Below are 20,223 nucleotides of genomic sequence, written 5' to 3'. Positions count from 1 at the left end.
TTCACGCCGCTTTCAAAGGCTGCCCTGGTATCTGAACTGAAATCTTGTTTTCAGGAGGGGGCAAACTTAGCTCTCAAGGAACGCTAATTCCAAAGGGGAGAGCTCCTCTCGCATTTGGCACCTTTATGCTGTGTGCTGTGGTGGTGGAATCCCTCCCGTGGGCTCTGAGAGCTTTGCGAGGGGTAGGGTGCTGCAGAGCAGCCCTGCCGCAACAAAGAGCGTTCTGCTTTTCGTCACAGTGCACGCGACAGAGCTGCTTTCCCTGTCCTGGGGGTATTTGTTTTGGCACTGGCAGGGCATAAAGCTGCTTAGTTCAAATCTTCCTATAAATCTCCGCGGCTGTTACAGCAGGTGTTTGCAGTAATCTCTGTTGTTCTGCAATTAGTGCCTGGCGTTGTCTTCCCTTAGGCGGCCGGACCCGGGGTAACCACGGGAGAAGCACTTGTGGAGGTCTTCTGAAGTTACTACCTCCAACTTTGTATGCATGGTCTCTTGATGTTTAGCAGTTAAAGAAGAAATTACAATTCTCTGTTAAGATCAAAAGTTTCCTTTTGATCTTTCATTAAAATCGGAAAGAAAAAAACAAATCCCCCTTCCTCTGTCTTTTCACAAAGCACCCAGAGCGCGCTCTGCAGCTTCATCCCACGTGAAGGTGAACCCGAGGGCAAGCTGAGAGGGCTGCTTTGGGACCTGTTAAACTTTGGGGCTCATCTGACCCAGGCCTCCAAGCATTTTTCTAACGAGCAGCGTTTGCTGGCCACTTCCCTCTTGTAACTTACAGCCTGCATGTAGGGACCTGGGACTATGAGGTTTACGTGTCATGGACTGTGATATGAGGAAGTCTGAAACAGCTTGCTTAGTCTGCCAGTGCACTGAGGTTTCCCTCGTAGAGTAAGCTCCTCTGTCATGAAATGCTTTCCCTCCTTTTTTTTTCCTTACAGCACTGTGAGCATCTGGAGTGATGATGTTGTAGTAAAGCTCTGCTGGCACCAAGGCAGGTATTGACACAACAAGTATTGACATAATTACATGATTTCTTTTTTTTTCCCAGTTACAATTGCTTTCTCATGTGTTTTTCATTTGTGTATGGCTGAATCTTGGCATTGTGCAAAGGAACGTGCCTGTCTGTGTGCGGAGATCCTGCGGGGACAACATGGGGCTCAGGAGGAAAAGTGAAGGTGGGAGCGGGGAGGAAAAAGTGCCCTGAACTTCAAAGCTCATCTTTGGTTTTCTAATCTCTGAAAAAGAGCAGTCTTGTGATCTGGGCTTTGGTTTTTCAGATTAAAGTAGCCGCTAGGTGGTAAACTTGCTCCTTCCTCACAGGAAGAATGACTCACGAAGGCAGCTGATCAGAATTACTCTGTGCTCTTTTTCAAGATTTCTTCTTCTCACATAATGTCCTTGTGCTGGTGGTGGAGCTGAAGCCAAGCCTTGTGTCAGACAGGGAAGAAAAAGTGTTTTGGAAACATTCAGCATGCTCTGACTTTTTGAAAGATGCAGGTTTGCATGCTGGAAAAGCTTTTTAAAGCCCCCCGCATGGCTTAGCAGCAGCCAGGCAGGCACTGGCAGGCTTGCGGTCGCTGCTGCAGTTCCGTACCTCTGGGCTGGTGCCTTGCGAGGGGACGGGGAAATCCTGCTGGTGCCAAGGCAGCGCCAGGACCGGCACTCCAGCGAGCAGAGGAGCAGATGTTACTGCATGTGAGAGGTGATGTTGAAGCATGGACTAAGAGGAGCCTGCAGTATCTGGTGTTGAGTTGTATATTGCAAGCGATGGAGCTGACACTGGGCTAGGGGTGGTTCTGTTCTGCCAGGATGGCAGTGGGTGCTCTCGCTTCCTGGTTGCAGTTGCTGTCATCAGAGTCACTTCCAGGCATTACAGAGCCAACTTCTTCAGGCTTATTTCTTTGCTTCCCTTTGCCTGATTGAGATGGAAAAAAATGCCAGACTGAAAAAAGTAGGAGAGATTAATGGAAGCGTCTCCAGCAGAATGGCTTCTTATGCCCGCAAGCCCTGGGAGCACCTGGAGCCTTTTGGTACGTATGCCTGCCATGGGAGTCCTGGAGAGCGCGTGAACTGTGCCAGCAGTTCTGTGAGATCTGGTAGGAAACAAGCAGCAGTTGCCCACTGAAGTATTGTGGTAAATTAACCATAAGATAAGCGTGAGAACAGTCATTGTGTCTTTGTGTGCGTGGTTTAGCCTGGAAAAGCTTTGCTTGCCTGTAGAGGGAGTATTCTTGGGGTGGGGGGGAAGGTGGCTTAAATTTGTATCTCTGAGGGCTGCTTTAGGACTTGTAACACGTAATTGAATTATCTTCTGTGTGCATTTTTTCTGCATGTTAGATGTTATCTGGGTTCTGTTAGGACTAAAAAGTGTTTTGCTTTTTGCTTTTGTTTTCTAAATGGTGAGAACAAATTTGGAGATAAAGAGGGAGGAACGGGGAGCTGACATAACTCCAATTCCTTCTTTTCAGCACAGGCACTTATGCTTCTTGTCAGAGAAGGGACTCAGCTTTTAGCAGGCTATAAATTTGTGCTTTTAGTGCAAACAGAATACGTGAATACAGACTTCTTTTAAACCTACTCACATATTGCACAGTCTTACTTGAAAATACCTATTGTGACACACAGGCACAGAGTTTCTTGGCTCTCCTCTGGGGTGCATCAGGCCTTGTCTGCTGGGAACTGGAGCCCTGTGCTTCCTAGGAGCAGCCTGTCTGAGGGACAGCACAGCACGCTCTTGAAATTCAATTTTATCGTTAGCTCGCAAATAGCTTTGAATCCTTAAAAAACTGAAGTCTTTGGTTTTCTGCTGATCGAGGTATGTCTTTGTGCTTTCAGAATGTGTTAAAGGCATTGTTTGTGGCAGGGCAGAGTGCAGCAGCTCACGTGCCTTCCTGACCGCCCATCAGCAAGGATTCAACTGATGAGTTTGCATCAGCAAGTGCTCAGCACTTTCTTTACTCTGTGTGTTCTGCACCAGTTTAATGAGTGAACAGGGCTTAAAAGTTAAGCAACATTGTGCTCCACGGGGTAAGGCTCAGTAAAGAGCTCAGTGTGTCGCTTTGTGTAATGCCAAGATATTTTTGGGTGGTGTGGTGCCTTTTTTTGTAAAAGGAAGTGCTTTCTGCAGGCTGTGTAATTCATACTGTTTGCAAATGCTGTCTTTTTCCCTTCCTGAAATAAGGCTGAGCTGCATATTTGGTTCCTCTCTAATTCTCTTGAAAAATGTCTGTTCGCGAGAAAAAAGCGAACGTGGCCTACCGTCTCGTTAAGGTGAAAAGATCTCCATTTTTCAGGTTGCAAGGTCTCTTTTTGAGGCTATGACCTGATTTATTTTTTTTCCAAATTATGTTAGGATTAAGTGTTCAGAGTTTGTGCTCTTAGTTTCCCTACCATCCTCGGGAAGAGGAGGGGAGGAGGGGAGACAGGTCTTGTGTCATGGTCTGGTACAGGCACCTCCTTGGGATGGGTAGGGCAGGCAGCAGGTTAGGGACACTTCATCAGGATTATTTATGAAGTTTAATAGCACGCTTCCATGAGTGAACTGCATTTTGAAGCATCGTGTTTAGGTAGTGAAAAGTCAATATTAACTTGGGTTGTTTTGATAATTTTGTCTGTATCAGGGCAGGTAGGTCAGTGAGCACAGCATGTCTGAAGAACACCACCCAGCTGTGTTTGCGAGGTTCCTTTCTCCGTTACGGGTTTTGCGTGACGGTCTAGCAATAAATACAAGGACACAGTGGGAGGTGAAATAGTCAAAAAAAAAAAAATAAAAAGGCCAAATGTCACTGTATACTTGTTGGAAGCACATGCAGAGATTATTTAGAAAATACACCAATGGATGTCACATGCCTTGTCTAACTAACATGGTGGTGACCGGAGTCGTTCTTTACCTGCCATCAGAGTGGATTTTTAACTGCTCTGTCTGGTATTGATCAGCAAATATAAATTGATTTGCAGTCTTTGTGGGTCATCCAAAGACAAGTATTTGGAGAAAAAGGAAATGCTTTGAGTGTCTTTTTAGACCAATATCTGTAGAAATATTTGTTTCTCTGCAGAGAAAAACATCTGAGGCATTCAGGCTGCTCTTGGGTTTGAGTTCCTAGTTGCAGAAGCTTGTGTTGACTCATGCATTGTTACTGGATGTTGGACTTTGTATGTATAGCATTTAATTTTCCAAATGATCACACTGACATCTGATTCACAGGAGTGAAAACTGGTGGTGAGTGACATGTGACAATACGTATGGGCTATGGTCAGCTGAAGTAGTGTCTGTTTCCAGTTTTTCAGGGGGTTGTTCTTTGCTTATAGTTTGTCAGTCTCATTGCCCTGATTAAACCTGTCTCATGTCTGGCAGCTGGCTCGCTGTGTTTCAAAATCATTTTTAAGCATATTTCATATACTACCATTTTCAGTTTAACTGAGCATCACAGGAAGGGGTTTATAACCCTGCTGTCTGTAAGGTCAGGAGCTCACATCCTGCAAAAAACTAATGCTGTGCTCCTAGGCTGCAGTGTTTAGGAGCTATTTGCTGTGCTAGTTTTGCAGGCCGTGGAGCCCAGCAGCAGGAGGAGGGGCTGCTGTTGGCCCTTTCCTCCTGCATGCTGGATCTGTCGTATGTGCTGCCCTCATTCAAAGCTGGAGAGTTAGCACACCTGCACAAGCTGTCTGGGATGCACTTACGGTCCCAGGACAGGGTCTGCTGTGTGCTTTGGTACTGTGCATTGGTGCCTCCCGTACTTCAGGACAGAATGCCAAGTAGACATCCATCCAGTTGGTTTAGAAAATGAGTCTTCACGTTTGTGCTCTAAAAAATTTCCCTTTTTTTCAGGTTTGGAAGTTCTGGCCATGGATCAAAAAGGCTATCGACGAGGAAGTTTCCAGAGCAGCACTAGCGATGAAGATATGCTAGAAATAGCAGGAGCATCTCTGGACTTCCCCATGGCCGATGATGACCCACCACTCGACAGAGAAATGGGAGGTAATACTCATGCATCTCTCCACTTCTTTTTTCATAATGTCTTTTGGCAGGATTTAATGTAAATATTTGCTCTGTGGATCTCACTTTTCTAGTGTGAAAGACTAGCATTTTGGCACCAATACAAATATTTTGGAGTATTCTGCACTGCATTATATCCATGAATAGGTTTCTGCAGAACACTCACATGTCATGCTTGGCATCTGATACTGCTTTTTTAAAGGTGGTTGATGGGAGGTGTGTGTCCAGTACAAGCAGAAAATATCCTTAAAATAAATGGCAATTGCAAGAAGCACGTGGTTGACTTCAGGGTGGTGGTGGGGAGGCGCTGCTTGTTTAGCTCTAGTGACTGAGCTGCCTACTGCTGGCTGTGTGCTTCCAGTGGCAAGGAGGAATACTGTTCTTTAGCCATCTGTGTGGTCATCTTACTATAAAACGTAGTATATCCTGTCTCATCACTTGCTTTTAAGGTTCCTGAATAGAAAAGTTTCTAGAACTTCCAAAAGTAGCTGCTGCAGGGAAGAGCTGACCGTGCTATGAGGGAAGTATCTTTATCGTCAGTGTGAAAGGTGGAGATGACAGTGCAGAGTGATTCCTAGGGGGCTGTGATGTGAACAAAGACTGCCCCCTCCCCTTCCTGTCTTCCTTACCTACAATTTTAAAGGTTGTCCTTGGCCTTGCTGCAGTGGAGAGAATCTCAAAAGATTAAGAGAGTAAAAGGATTTGATGCTGAGCAGTATGAAACACTTGGCTTCCCCTGCCACCTCTTGTCTGTCAAGAGAGGATCTGTTATTACTTCTGTCTGAGCCTGAATTAGTGAAATTAATGCGGGAGAGATGAATGCACATTCTTTTGCTGACCTTTGGCACTAAATAAGCAAGATATACCTGGTTTTTGTCTTCCATGAATTATCATAAATTAGTTTAAAAGTGAAAATATTTTATTTTGGACAGCCAACTGCAAGTCTCTGTGACTTCCCATAAGCCTTTTGTCATCTTTTTCTCCCATCCTTGTTTGTCTTAGGGTAAAAACTAAAAAGAAATCTTTCTATTTTGATTCTTGACTGTGTGATCTTGAGGTAGTACAAATGAAGAGACTTCCTCAAGCGCCTGTCACCTGCCAGTAGCTGAACTGGCTCTTCTGCTGGCGATACTGTGAGTACTATGTGAGTACTATGTGGTTTTCTTCTTGTCTGGGCCCCTTTCATCGCTTCCAGGCTCAAGCATGAGAAGAATTACTGTTTCTGTATCAATTGCATCAGTTCTGAGTGATAAGCGCGACTTTGTGGTTATGAAGTTCTATAAGTCTACAAAGGGAATGTGTGAAAGATGTGCGTCTTGAACGTGGTATTTCGTGGGTTATGCTGACTCCATCTAACGTGAAAGGCAGTGGCTAGTACTGACAGGTTCGCGCTGTCACAGATAGCAGGCGGTATACTCCTCCAGCCTGACCTCGTGATGTCCATGACTTTTAGAAACGGACATATCACAGAATGGCCAAGGTTGGAAGGGACCTCTGAAGATCATCTAGTCCAGCCCCCCTGCCGAGCAGGATCACCTAGCGCACATTGTGCAGGATGGCATCCAGGCGGGTTTCGAATATCTCAGGAGAAGGAGACTCCACAACGTCTCTTGGCAACCTGTGAGTCTGGGAGTCCACTTCAAAATTCCTCACATATAACATGAAATAATAACTTGTGACTGAAGTTCTTCTGAACATACATTAATTACTACTATGTGCAGAATTAGATACATAAAAATAATTACTTTATGCATGTTGTTAATGCATCTCCTCTTGCAAGATGCTTTTTCTGTAGCTGTTTGGGTATGAGCTATCTGAAGTTAAATGTGTTTGTGTTTAATATTTAGAGAGAATGAGCTAAATTATTTCTCTAACTTTTTGTAAGGAAATTAATTACTTTATGGGGTTTCAAAGCAGTGGTAGGTAATGTAACATGCAGTGGCAGATAACTTGAGTTTGTTTTGCTGTTTGCCTGAAACTCCTGCTCTGAAACTTCATCCCCTCTTTATCCCCTCAAAATGTTTTGCCGCTTGTCTGAAACAGTACTCAGTTGTTTCCCTCCTTGTTTAAGTAGGAATTTTCCACCTCTGCTCAGTGCATTTTGAAGGCCTGTGACACCTACTATGAAAAAAACTTGGTGGCAGGAATCACTTCCAGGGAAGCGGACTTCAGTTTAGCACAGCTGGCCTTGGTCCTTGGAGTGGTTAAGTATGCCCCACTAAAACATGAATTGGAATAAAGGTGGTGGGGGCAGCACTTGAGGAGGCCGCAGACTGCTACTCTGCAGTTTAACAACTGTTTGTCTGTTTCTTGCGATTTTAGCAAACTTAATCATGGAGAGAAGCAGTTTCAGCAAAAGGGGCTCTTTCTGTTAACAGGAAGTATAAATCTTTGCTGGTTTTGACATTGAAGGAAAAGAGGAAATTTAAAAAGGGAAGTAGTTGCCTCCCTGAATGCTGGTTTCAGTTCTCTATGGATTTCCCCTACTGAACTCAGAAAATGTTTGTTGACAAATACTTGGGTGTCAAGTGCCCAACCTGTCCTTCAAAGGTGTAGCAGTGACACGTGCTTTACCTGAGCTGGAGCCATGGTAATTGAAGTTCTCTTGTGGTGGAGTCTTCTGCAAACTTCTGGTTGGGACCTGTATTTCTCATGTGCTGCATTTGCTGTGACACGTTGAAGAATGGAGGTTTTTTAGTGATGCCATTTGAATCCAGAATCCAGTCCTCTTTCACCTTCTCCAAGACTAGCAGTGTCTTAGAAACTCTCCTGCAAATTAGTTGTGGCATCTCAAGTATGAAAATGATTGCAACTGGAGCTTTTAGATCCTGTGAAATGACTTGAAGAAGTATCACGTGCTTTTTGATAAATTTGTGTATCTGGATTGCATTTCACAGCCAGTGATCTTTCAAGCTTTCCTTAAGAGCCCTGACTAATGAGAGACAGGATTTTCTTGCTGTGTTAGGTCTCAGATGGAAACAGGCAGCCTTGCACGTGGCCTGTAACATGTGATGCTTGTATTGAAAAATACCTTTTTCACAGGATCTATACAGAGTGTGAGACTTTGTTCCTAACTGGTATTTGCATGAATGCACCTACTTTCTAAAGTCTTGAGTTCTATGAGAGCTTGATATAGTTGTAGATATTCTGAGTTCTTCAGGCTTGGTTCAGTCGAAATGATTTGCAAGACTGCAGGTACTTTTAATGCCTGCTACTGTGCTGTCTGCGTTAATGAAAAGTCACCATGAGTAACACGATATTACTCTTATCTTTTTTTGTTTGGACTTCAGCATTTTGTCAATAAATGATAACAGGTAAGTCTCCTTGCTTTTACACAATGTGCTTGAGAATCAAACTTGACTTTCTTTTTTTTTTTTTATAAAATCCACTGATACTTCTCTAGTTTTCCCTATCTTGACACTAAGGCAATAGTATTTCTTATGCCAGGCAGCAACTGAATCCTAGCTGTGGTTTGTCAAAGTTGTTAGCACCTCAGCAGCTGTGCTAAATTAGAAGATGTATCAAAGGCCACAGACTTCTTTCTGATACTGCCTTAGTCTTACCTTAGGTGTTTCTAGAAATCTAGGAGAAAGCATAAATTGTATCCTTGCCCAAAAGATAGGTAGGGTGACACAGTGCTCTTAAGGATGCAGTTGTGCTTTCTGTAAGTTATTCTGTCTTACGGCATTTCTTCCTTTCTGTGCCATAGTAAAGGTAACCTGACCTACACAGGATATTCAAGGTGCATTTATACAGCAGCAAATCTTTTATCTTTTTAGTTTAAAGGATTTAGAAAAAGCTATTTCCTTGTTGATTAACTGCTGTTGAGTATTGAGCAGTCATTTTCAGAGAATTATCCACAGACACTTGATTTTTTGTCAGACATACTGACTTAGAGCATGACATTGTTTAGAGTTGTGTTGTCATATCTCCCTCTCCCTTGCCTTGCTTTGTTAACACTTGAGTTTCTTTTGCCCTTTTGTAATCCTTCCTTTTGTAATCCTGCCCTTTTGTAGTCCTTCAAAGCTGTCTGAAGAGATGCTAGTTACCCAGTACAAGTTAAGGTAAGTGTAGGCACTGCTTTCTTGGACGACTTACAAATATGCTGTGTAGTCCAATACAAGCAAAAATGAGTGAGATTCCACCATTTCCTTTCTCCTGTTTGGAAAACCAGTGAATTTAGCCATTAGCATCCTGTATCTTCATCCAGTTGGTCTTCTGTGAGAGAACTTTCCCAGTGATTCCCAGAAAGCTTTATTTGCGTAAGACCCTCTAAAGAAGGTTCTGTAAAAAGCTTCAGGGATACCCAAATACATTGTCAGTTATTATGTCTGTGGTCCTGTTGCTTTTTGGAAGAAATACAAGATTTACATGGTCTAATTCCTGTAACAAAAGCTCTGTTGGAACAGATGCCTTAGCAAATACTGAGTCTCCTAGCTCAGCTATTGCTTCTGTTGTTTGTTATGAAGGTAAGTTGTACTTGGTATTCCTTTTCCCAACTATTAAATTTGTATCTACAGATAGTTTTCTCTGAACAGTAGTTCTGGTTGGGTGTATAAGTTAGTCAATGATGCCAACTTATTTTGCGCTTTTCTTTCGCGGCTCTTCCTCAACTCATTACAGTGGTGAGGCAGGTACTGGGAACGGGAGGAACAAGGTGCAGTGCTTGGGTATCACAGTAGCCTCTGGATGTACTTTAAATTGTAGGGGACAAAAGCAGGACTGTGTTCCCCACTTCTTCAGGAGAAAGACTTAAAACATTTAAAGGCTGGAAAGGTCTCTTGTTATACAATTTAAGGTTTCTTTTTTCTTTTGAGCTCTAAGGGAAGAATTGAGAATTAGAGTAGTGTTAGGAGTATGCCCTAAAGTGTTGCAGGATAAGCTAATAAGCAGGATAATAAGTTAATACACAGGGCTGTGAGAAGAGGACCAGCTGAAGATAGGCATTCAGTCCTGGCTGCCAGATCTGCTATTGGAACCATAACACTGAATACATCTGGTGGAAGTGGTATTGTCAGCTCTCTGCAGCTGTATTTGCTAAATTCAGACCTGCAAGTCCACATGTTACTGTTGTTGCTTCATCTGGCAGTACTTCTGGCATATTCTTCAGCTGCATTTGTCCTTGAATTCCATATTGCCAGAGCAGTAGGATGCCCTGCTGAGCCTCTACCCAGCACAATGATAAGACGATAAGACCAAAGTTAACGTTTGCTAATGTGTAGTGTTTCAGACTTGTGAGACAAGGTTTAAATGACAAGTTATCACTAGTAATTGAAGCCAGAAAAACTTAATCACGAGCCCCTTTGAGTTCTTATGTACATTGAATGGCAAGATAAATAGTGCTAATGAGGCCCTGGAGGGGTTGCAGACGGCACAATGACATATTGCTTGAGGGTAAAAAATAAATGAATTGTCTGCCTGCTAGAAGGCGGTAAGCAAAGAGCATTGCCACTAGCCTTTTAGTGAGCAAAATGACAACGAAGTGGGAGAAGAAAGACTTTGCAGTACATCTGTGACTGATTCCCCCACTCAGGAAACTCCGCTGCTAAATGTGTTTTCCTGCAATGTAGTTTGGCTTGGTCCCAGGCGTGTGTGCCAGGAGCATCATAGCCCTTGCTCTCATCTGACATGTTTAACTGTCAGTGCTCGTGATAGGGGTCATCCCTCCACAGACAGACTGCGGATGAGGTTGTTAGTTGGCATTTTTTGTCAGTCTTTGGAATCGGATTGTTGGGGTGAAGGGTATCTGGAAATTCTCAGCATACAGCTCTAACCCACCCGACTTCAGAGAGCAAACAGCATTAGCAACAAGTTATTCTGCATCTCAAAGCCCCTGCGCAGCCAGCTTCAGCCATCTGCGCACTGAGTCTGTGCAGCACAGCAAGCAGGCGGATATTAGTGCTGGGGAATGTATGCCGCCGGACAAAATGTCCTGAAGGCTGTCAGAGGAGCTCTGGTTGCAGCTTCAGGATGAGACCTCTTTCCGTAAATCAGGAGTCGCAATCCGTGGATGTAGTCCGCTCTTTGCCCTTTCTTCCCTGCCTGCAAGCGGGAGCCTCTCCCTGTGCTGCCGAGATCCTGCCCCTTCCAGGCGGTGGAAGGGCTGGCTCATGTGACGGTGGCTGCTGACGACATGCTTGGGGAGCAGGGAGAGCCCAGCACTGCCCGCGTTTGTCTTCACCTGAGTCCGAGGGAAAAGGATGCAGCGAGCGCTGCCGTAGAGGAACCAACACCCATTTTCCCTTGACTCGCGTCGCTGTGCGATGGGCTGGTGAAGGTCCTTCTGCAGGAAAAGGAGCGAGTGAGGGTAAGGAGATGGTTTCCAGGGAGGAAGGGGAACACATCTGCCTGTAGATGCACACTGCAGGGGCTGTGAGGCAGCAAACTGCTGCTCACGGCTCTGAAGCTGCTCTGGTTTCTCCTCAGACGAAGGGTTTGATTGCAAAGGGTGAGCAGCCAGGGTGGTCTTTTGGATTTCTGCTGTGTGATGATTGTGTACAGCAGTTCTTCCTTTTGTCTGAAAAAAAAATATGATTCTTTTTCCGTATTTGTTATGGGAAAGCAGCATAGGACACTTCTCTTGCATGTGCTGTGTTGGCAGGCCAATTAATAAAGCGCTGTAGGTTTCCTGTATTGCAAATGACAGATGCCTGTAACTTTAAAGAGCACTGCCTTCTTTTTTTTTAAGCCAGGAAGAATCTCTAAAATGGAGCATTAACCCATTTAGGGAAGAAGAGGTGATCCAAAAATAAAAATAAAATCTGTTTAAATATGAACAGTACTTCTCTGACAGGACTGTATTGAACTTGCTGTCTCTGGGTTTTAAATACTGATTTGGAGGTATATATGTTAGGAATTGGAGAGACCTACAGGATCATCATGATTGTGTTTTGACAAGGCATTACTGAGCAGATTTTCCTGATTTATTCCTATATGAATTTCCTAGGATTCTTTATTTGAACAAGCTGAGGCAGGAAATACGATCTTGATAAATATTTATGGCTGTCAGCCATTTTATAGTTTAGTATTAATCAGGGAAAAAAATATAAGGACATTTTCTCATTATTTTTTGTGAAATAGACTGCTTATCCACTTGCACAGCCATGAAGTTGTCATGTATTGCTTGGGGACTTCGGGGTTCTGATTTGGTAATATGAAATCCAGTCACTTTAGGCACGGGAGACTGTGCTGCTGAATGGGATCAGTGTCTGGAGAGCAGGTTCGGTCTCCAGAATGCACCTGGCTGTTCCTGGGCAGGCGAGTCAAGGTGAACTGTCCTTTCTGTGCTTGACCTCTTTGCAGAGACTCACAGTGCGGTTGCTGGCTGCCGTCTTGATGGAATGTGGAGGCTGATACCTGTGTGACTTTTGGCCCTGTTTAACCGGGCAGACCTGAGGATTCAGTTACTGCAGCCCCTTTCGCTTGCTGAGCAGTGCTCTGTACTGACGCTGTGCCCTTTAGGTCTGGTCCGTGTTGCTCTGTGGTAGCTCTGAGCTGGGAGGAGGTTCCCAGGGCAGCTGAAAGTCACTGGCCTGGGCAGTTATTTCAGAAGATCGAGCAAGGAATGACAGCCATCTCATCTTTCAGCAGAAAATGCTTCTCAATGTTGTATCAGCTTGGTTTAACACCACTTTTGATACTTTTTCTTTGGCCTTAATTTTTATCTTGAAGAAAGACTGTGGTAAGTGTCCCCGGATAAACTGAGCAAACAGTGAAAATGTGCTGTCTCCAGTATGGATGTATGAAATGCTATGGCACTTCTAGAAGTTTTGGTCATTCCTTTAGAAGCAATAACGAACTATTTTGACTGATGTGCTTGGTTTTGAGAGGTGTGTTCAGGAGTTGGTAGTTTATCTCATTTTACGTTTCTCAAGGCAGAAGTAATGTAGTCTTAGGATAACTGGGCATGGTATTAAAAAAAAAAAAGAAACAAAAAGCCTCATCACCCACACTTAGCAAAGCCTCAAAGACCTCCCAGTAGTGCTATCTTGTTGTTTCAATCTGAAGCTATTCTAAAAGTGATGTTGCAACGGTGGTTCCTTTATTTTTAGCTCCGTCCCCTAAATAATGTCTGGATGGATGCTGACTTTCCTTAATGCTGTTCAAAGCAGTCAGTAACCTTTGCTGGATGTACTGAATCTGTTGCCTCTACTGTTAGTCACAAGATCGTTTTTCTGTGCCACTGTTACGGGTGGTTGAGGAGATTTTGGTCTGTCAGATCTGTAGAATAGTACTTGGGATTTCCAGTGGGCATACTTGAATGGGGAAGTCTTTGAAAACATTGATACCAGTTTGTGTATTTTCTGTTGAGTGCAAAAATGTTGTTGAAAACAGAGTACTTCCAGGCTCTCAACAAATGTGTACTGTTTTCTTTACAGTGCAAGTTGGGTGGGTTGGATTCATGGTCTGTGAACTCCACTGGTTGGGGAGATCTCTGGAGAAACTCACTTAACCTTTTTTTTTTATCCTAAATGAAGCAAGGATTTTTTCTTTTTCTTCCTGAAGTAGGTTATTTTGTGGTACTTTTCAAGTGTGCTATGAGACTGATCTTGTTTTCTTCATTATTTTTTTTTCTTAATGCCTTCTTTGCCTCAGTCATTAGCAGAAAGACCAGTTGTTCTCTGGGTACTGACCAGTTGTTCTCTGGGTACTCAGCACCCTGAGCTGGTAGATAGGGACGGGGAGCAGAATAAAGCCCTCATAATCCACGAGGAAATGGTTAGTGAACTACTACACCACTTAGACATACACAAGTCTATGGGGCCAGATGGGATCCATGTGACGATACTGGGGGAGCTGGCAGAAGTGCTCACCAAGCTGCTTTCCATCATTTACTTATCATCAGTCCTGGCTATCTGGGGAGGTCCTAGCCAACTGGTGGCTAGCAAATGTGACACCCATCTACAAGAAAGGCCTGAAGGAGGACCCGGGGAACTACAGGCCTGTCAGTCTGACCTCAGTGCCAGAGATGGAGCAGGTCATCCTGAGTGCCATCATGCAGCACTTGCAGGACAACCAGGCAATCAGGCCCAGTCAGCATGGACTTACGAAAGGCAGGTCCTGCTTGATGAACCTGATCTCCTTCTGTGAGAAGGTACCGCACTCTGGATGAGGGAAAAGCTGTGGATGTTGTCTACCTAGACTTCACTATGGCATTGGAACAGGCTGCCCAGGGAGGTGGTTGAGTCACCATCCCTGGAGGTCTTCAAGAAACGCGTGGCTGTAGATCTTAGTAGCAAGGGTTAGTGGTGGACCTGTCAGTACTAGGTTAAAGGTTGGACTGGATGATCTTGGAGGTCTTTTCCAACCTCAGTGATTCTATGATTCTATAAATGAAATACTAAACATTATCTTTTTTATATGGGAATTCTAATACTTTTTCATTTACTGCCTTTCAATTTTGACCCAGTTTTTGTTTTATCTTTTTTTTGCCTCTGAATAACTGTAAACACTTCATGTCTTACAGAACTGCACCTAGATTTATTCTCCTGCCCAAGTCTGATAAATCAACCTCTCTACCAAGAGTGTCTCCATCTGTACACCCTTGGAAGTTCTCCGTAGCAGTGTAATCTTGGGGGGAAGACCATGCATGGTGGACTGGAACACGCATGATGGGGTTATGAGGACTATGTGAGCTGATGCTTGCTCTGCAGAACATAAAGTGTTTAGGTGGCATTTGTTTTTTTCCGGACTGCCAAGTGAATGATTCCTGATTGTATCAGTTAGGGGGTTGCTAACTCAAATGAGAAGCTGTCTACTGAGTACCTTAGTCTCTTGCTGCCTTTTCATAGCTTATGTCCTCTACTTCCCTTTGGTTTGTTGCTGGCTGGCAACTACTTACTGAGGTTGCTCAGCGTGCAGTCTGGCTGGCAGCACCTTTCTCTTCCCACTTTCCAAACAGGAATATGTGTTGTACAAGCCTACTTTAAGAGGTCTGCAGAGCTGGGATGACAGGGACTTGATCTGTGCAACTCCCTTCTTGATCGTGTGACGCACAGCTTTGTTTTAGGAAAGGTGTTCTTTCACTTGAGCTTGGTTTGGATCATAACTGTCAGTGAGTGAAGGCTGCAGTTCAGAAGAACTAAAGCTCTGCAAAGAACGGAGTTGTCAGCTATCAGTTCTAAGAAACCCTTCCTGGTTTGTACTTTTGAAATAGTCATTTTTCTTTAGTGTGATTTTTTTTTTTTAAATGAAGAAGCAAATAGCACCGTAGCAGACTAAGGTAAAGCTTAGGAGCTCTTTGGCTGTTAGGGACATGGAGAGAGCTTTTGGGAACGAAGGTAGCATGAAAAGCTTCTTAAGGGAGTTTCAAAATTAGTATTCAGTATGTAAAGTAGCATCATTTTTATCTTAAGAGGACACTTTTGTATACTGGAAAATACTGTAGGGCACCTTTCATCTCCACTGAAATTTAACACACTGTTTCTTGCAGTAACCCAGCAAGTTTTTGCCCTTTCAGCATTTGGTGGCTTAGCAAGAAAATACATGGAGTAAAATTAATGAAGAATTCTGTTGTTATTGACTTGGAGCAGAGGCCTCAGTGCTTGCACAAGCAAAAGAATGAAGCTCGGGCTGAATTGCACGGAAGAACTTGTTCCATGTCAATCTGTCAGGAGAACTCCTTGATTTCCCTGGCTAAAGTTTAAAAGACTTCTGTGTGTTTCCCCACCTACCCTGATGTGTTTCAACACCATCAAACTGCTTGAACGGGGCTTTAAGAAACAAGTTTTTAAAGGAGCAAGGAGTAAGCGTTACACTAGTGGGATTTCCAAAGTTTCTTTTCAGATCAAAGATGCCAATATTTTATTTTAGGAGCAAAGAAAAGCAGGAATAGATTTGTGAGTGTTTTCCAGGTGGAAGAGATCTAAGTGCGTTTTCCAGGGCAGTTAAAAACCACGCAGGTCCAAGGTTTCTGCCTTGGAAGCCATAGCGTCGGCTCCGTTCTGCTGCTTTTCTGCCCGCGGCCTTTTCCTTCAGGTGGAGCAGTGAGGAGGGCAGGGTGCTGGGCAAGATTTTCTCTCCCCTTACTCACCGAACCCTGTGCTCTTGGGCAATTTGCCTTCTCTGCCTCTTACTTCATTTGGAGGCCCTCTTTGCTGAAGGTCTCTGTCCCAATGGCTGAAAAAAAAAAATCCTTTTTGTTTAGCCAGTAAAGCCTGCTAGGCAGCACTGGTTAACCACCGGTGCTGGGGGAGTCAGAGAATTGATCAGTGCTGAGGTCAGTAGTGCTGCTCAGTTCCCGATGGCTGTTTCTAGCTGCTGGACGTGGAGGAGCATCTCCCTCGAGGCACCTGGGAGGCCTGCGGCCGGAGCACAGGAGCTGGAAGTGGGGCCCTCACGGGAGGAGGAATCGCGCGGCAGAGGGATAGGCCGGAAGGTGGCAGGGGCCTGGCATCTGGGCACAAAGACAACACTAATCCGCTGGGTTTAACCCACTTCCTGCGACGGGGTCCAGAATTAATATTTTCTACTTGGCAGAGGGTGTTGGAACTGTAGGAATGACGCTCAGGAGGTTTTACTTTGAAGCATGGGTTTGAAGCTACGCGGAGCTTTTGTATGCCATCTCCAGATGGACAAGGTCAACCCTCGTCACACTGTAGATTAATAGTTTTCTGCAAGCACTTACTATGCCTGCCCCACACCCTTGGTCAGTGCTTCTAACTGTGAAGAGATGGTCTTGTGACCAAAATTTTGGGAGCTTCCTATTCAACATCATGGGCTGGAGCAGATTAGACAAAGTCAAGTGATTGGTAGTTGGCTGGGTTTATTTGACCTGAAAGGAGACAGCAAGCCCTTCGGGTAACGGGGAAACGTGGCTCTTCTCAAGCTCCGATTGCTGTCTCTGCTTTGTGTGCACTGCTGTCTCCCCTCAAGCGATGGCTGGGGAGGATAGGGTCAGGTGGGCATTTGCTTCTCCCTGCTGCCATTCACAGTCCTAGTTTGGTTCCTGCTTTATTCTTGCACTGGATCTCACTGAAATCCCTTCAGCTCTGGTGGAAGTCTTAAATATTTATTCAGTTTCCCTTCTTCCTTTCCCCGCTGTTTCCCTCAAGCGTCAGAGCACAGCCACACTATGCCCTGGATTTAGGGAACAGTAAAATCTAGGTGCTAGTTTACTTTGGTTCCTGAACAAATGTTTCCAGAAAAGAGCCCATCTCCTTATGAACTGTTGAAGCTGGGGACGTGCATATGGGTGCTGAGCAGTTAATCCCTGGGACGCTTGCTTGGTGCATGTAGCTGAAGGAACAGCTCGTAAGCTGTTTACTTACCCTGAAATCTGTATTGTTCCACTTAAGTCAGCACTTCAGTGATGTTTTTGAAGTTTTTTTTCTAAAAAGGGGGAAAACTAAGAAATGTTCAATTCTCCCCCCTCACTCCCCCATCAGGATTTTCCTCATATAATGGAGGAGAGATGAACGGCACAAGCAAAATGATGGATTTCCTGGAGGAACCTCTTCCTGGTGTGGGGACCTATGAAGATTTTAACACTATAGATTGGGTGCGAGAGAAGTCCAGGGACCGGGACAGGCACAGAGAGGTAACATTTCTTACTACTCCTTGCTGGCATTGAAGGCGGAAATATTAACTTGCTTAGAGCTAATCGTAGTTCTAATTACCTTACTAGGGAGCCAGTTACATGAAAAATACCAAGGGATTGCTGTAAGGGGGAAACTGAAAGCCTCTACCTTTTGAGGAAAAGAAACACTAAATTGAATGTGTTGCAGTTTACCCATTGCTACTTTTCTGTCCAAGGCTTTATTTTAAAAGCTTTAATGATACGTTCTTCTGATATATGGCTTAGATGCCTTGATCACTCATTTCCTTATGCATTGTTAAGCTTGCTCAGTTCTGAAGTGTAGCAAAACTTACAGTCCTAGCCATGGAAGATGCATGCATTGTTTAGAAGAACTATATTACTATTCCTGGATTATATGTAAGAATATAAGCACCCATGACTCCATTATACACATTTGCTTATTGATAAAGAAATGGGATACTCTTCCTACTGAAGTTTGTGCTGCATGGTTGAGAAAACTGGAACAAATTCTGCTTCTGGGGCTTCATTGCTCTTTGCAATTAAAGGAATCTGCTTAGAACACAAGGGTTGTTTTAAATAAAGTACTGATGTCCCCAGCATGCTCCTGATTCATGAGAAACCCTTGTTGGTGGAACTTTTGGAGGGTGATGACTGAACTAAACTTTGCTGTTTACTTGCCAAAATATTCTTTGACATTTTATTTTTGAGCCTTACAAAACAACTCATCTTAAACAATCGTAGTGCACAAGCTGAACTCCATCCCTGCTGCTCAGTGTGTGGGAATTACAGTATAACGCCCACATCTGAGCAAGTAAGGACTCAACTAAGAGGCCCCATGCCCAATACCTAGTGTCCAAAAAACCCAAACTGTTTCTATCTGTGCATTACGAGTACAGACTCCAAATCTCACATGTGTACGCTCACACACAGGCATGTCAAGGATGATGTCTGTGAGTTTGGAAAAGGACAATCTGTTCCCTATCTACAGAAAGACATTTTTTATCACAAGAAGTTGAAATCAGGTAAAGACAGAAATTACTGCTGGTCAAAGAGATGTACGTTTGGTCAAATAAAAACAAATGTCAAGGGAATAGTTTTGGCCACCGCCTGAACTCCCACCTTCATTCAGTAGCAGTGATGCCGATGAAGCGTGCAGCATTTGAAAGACAAAATCTAGAGGGAAAAAATGAAAATCATTGAGGAAGAAAGGATTCTTCCTCGTTTAGTGAGAATGTTTTTTTCCTCAATGTGCCTTGTCACCAGGGAATGATGGTGGTGTGCTGGCGCCAGGGCAGCGGGCAGGCTGCTCGCGCCCCTTCGTGCCATCGCCAGGTGCAGCCAGGCTGGCAGGGCCTGGCCAGAGGAGCTCGCTGGGCTGAGGCCTCTTTACGTGGCTCTGAGTCCTGCTTTCAAATGCAATCAGCACATGTAGGTTCCAGGACTCATAACTCATCCACGCTCTGTTGGTTTGAAACCTGCTAACCTTCTTGTGTCCGGCTGAGGAGGCTGATTTATGGCAAGCAGTGCTTGGCAGTCTGCTGTGCTCAGAGTAACATCTAGTTTGTATTACAAATACTGAGGGAGTAGCTGAAGACTACGAGAAGTTGGTGACAACTTCTGTTTGCTTCCCAGTTGGTGTGGTGTCAATACCCGTGAGGCAGCGTGGGTAAGTTGCTGGGGGCAAAGTGCTGTGAGGGTCCCTTGAGCATTCACATTTGCTTGTGGCATCAGGTTAGTAGTAACTAGTTATTGCTAATAAGAAACGTCTTTTAAAAGCTAAAGGGTGGATTTTGTTTTCTTCTTATTCAAAAGTTTTTTAAGAGGAAAACGTTACATGAATGCTGGGAAGAGTGGAAGTATCCTTGATTAATTCTTGTTCATGTCTGAACTGGAGCTGCATTGGACTATACCAGCTGTAAACCCAGCCACTGTCTGATGTTTTCCGTCTTGTCCCTCAAAACAGAATGTACTACGATTGTTGTAGTGAACATTAGGGGTGTATCTCCAACTTACAATGCTACCAAGTAACTCTTAAGGTATTTACAGGGAATTAGATCGGTGTCCTAATGGATTCTTTTTTTTAATTCTTCTAGATTACCAGCAGAAGTAAAGAGTCAACATGGGCCCTGATACACAGCGTGAGCGATGCTTTTTCTGGCTGGTTGTTGATGCTGTTCATTGGGTTGTTAGCAGGTAAGAGCAAACCTTAATATAAAACTGAGTCCTGGTTCTGTACCATCACTACTGATTCCTAGCACAAACCCTGTTATATCATTAAAGCAGGAGATTTTGTCCCAGAAACAAGGGCTGAGAAGCTACACTGATACTTATGGCTCTGCCACTGTTTTGCAATTTAAGGAGAGTTATTTTTAAATGCCCCGAGACCCTATCCGTATAAATACCAAGATACAAAACTCAGACTGAAGGCTGTCCTGGGGACTGTTCTTGATCTGATAGTGGTACAGAGCTCTGAAATAATAGTAGGTAGCAAAATGGAGGTGATCAAAATGGTGGTTCAGAGGGAAGTATCATGATGTGAATCATTTTTGCTGAATGCTCTTTGACGCTGGAGAGGCTGATGTCAAGGAGTGTTAAATTTTATTACCCCCCCCACACACACACACTATACTTAAAAAAAAAAAAAAAAAAAAGGCCCACTATACTTAAAAATAAAAGGTGAGCAGTA

General features: G+C 44.1%; 1 protein-coding gene across 10 annotated transcripts in view; it reads left to right on the top strand.

The window, feature by feature from the left end:
* The window catches only part of LOC106037710 (H(+)/Cl(-) exchange transporter 5), a 50,430-nt gene that overhangs the window by 16,578 nt on the left and 13,629 nt on the right, over positions 1–20,223 (top strand). For 2 of the 10 annotated variants that reach the window (XM_048080548.2, XM_048080517.2), the window contains exons 3-5: positions 4,832–4,981; positions 17,386–17,537; positions 19,631–19,730. In XM_048080548.2, the coding sequence (XP_047936505.2) occupies positions 4,849–4,981; positions 17,386–17,537; positions 19,631–19,730 (385 nt within the window). In that variant the 5' untranslated portion in view covers positions 4,832–4,848. Of the gene's footprint in view, positions 1–1,417; positions 2,034–4,831; positions 4,982–6,513; positions 6,620–10,357; positions 11,307–17,385; positions 17,538–19,630; positions 19,731–20,223 lie in introns of those variants that run through there. The other 8 variants (XM_067005098.1, XM_048080577.2, XR_007169606.2 and 5 more) reach the window with 7 other exon arrangements.

Source organism: Anser cygnoides, chromosome 13, assembly GCF_040182565.1.
Source record: "Anser cygnoides isolate HZ-2024a breed goose chromosome 13, Taihu_goose_T2T_genome, whole genome shotgun sequence".
NCBI lineage: Eukaryota > Metazoa > Chordata > Aves > Anseriformes > Anatidae > Anser > Anser cygnoides.
The sequence above is the reverse complement of the archived record's forward strand: the minus strand, read 5'-3'. Positions and strand labels throughout refer to the sequence as shown.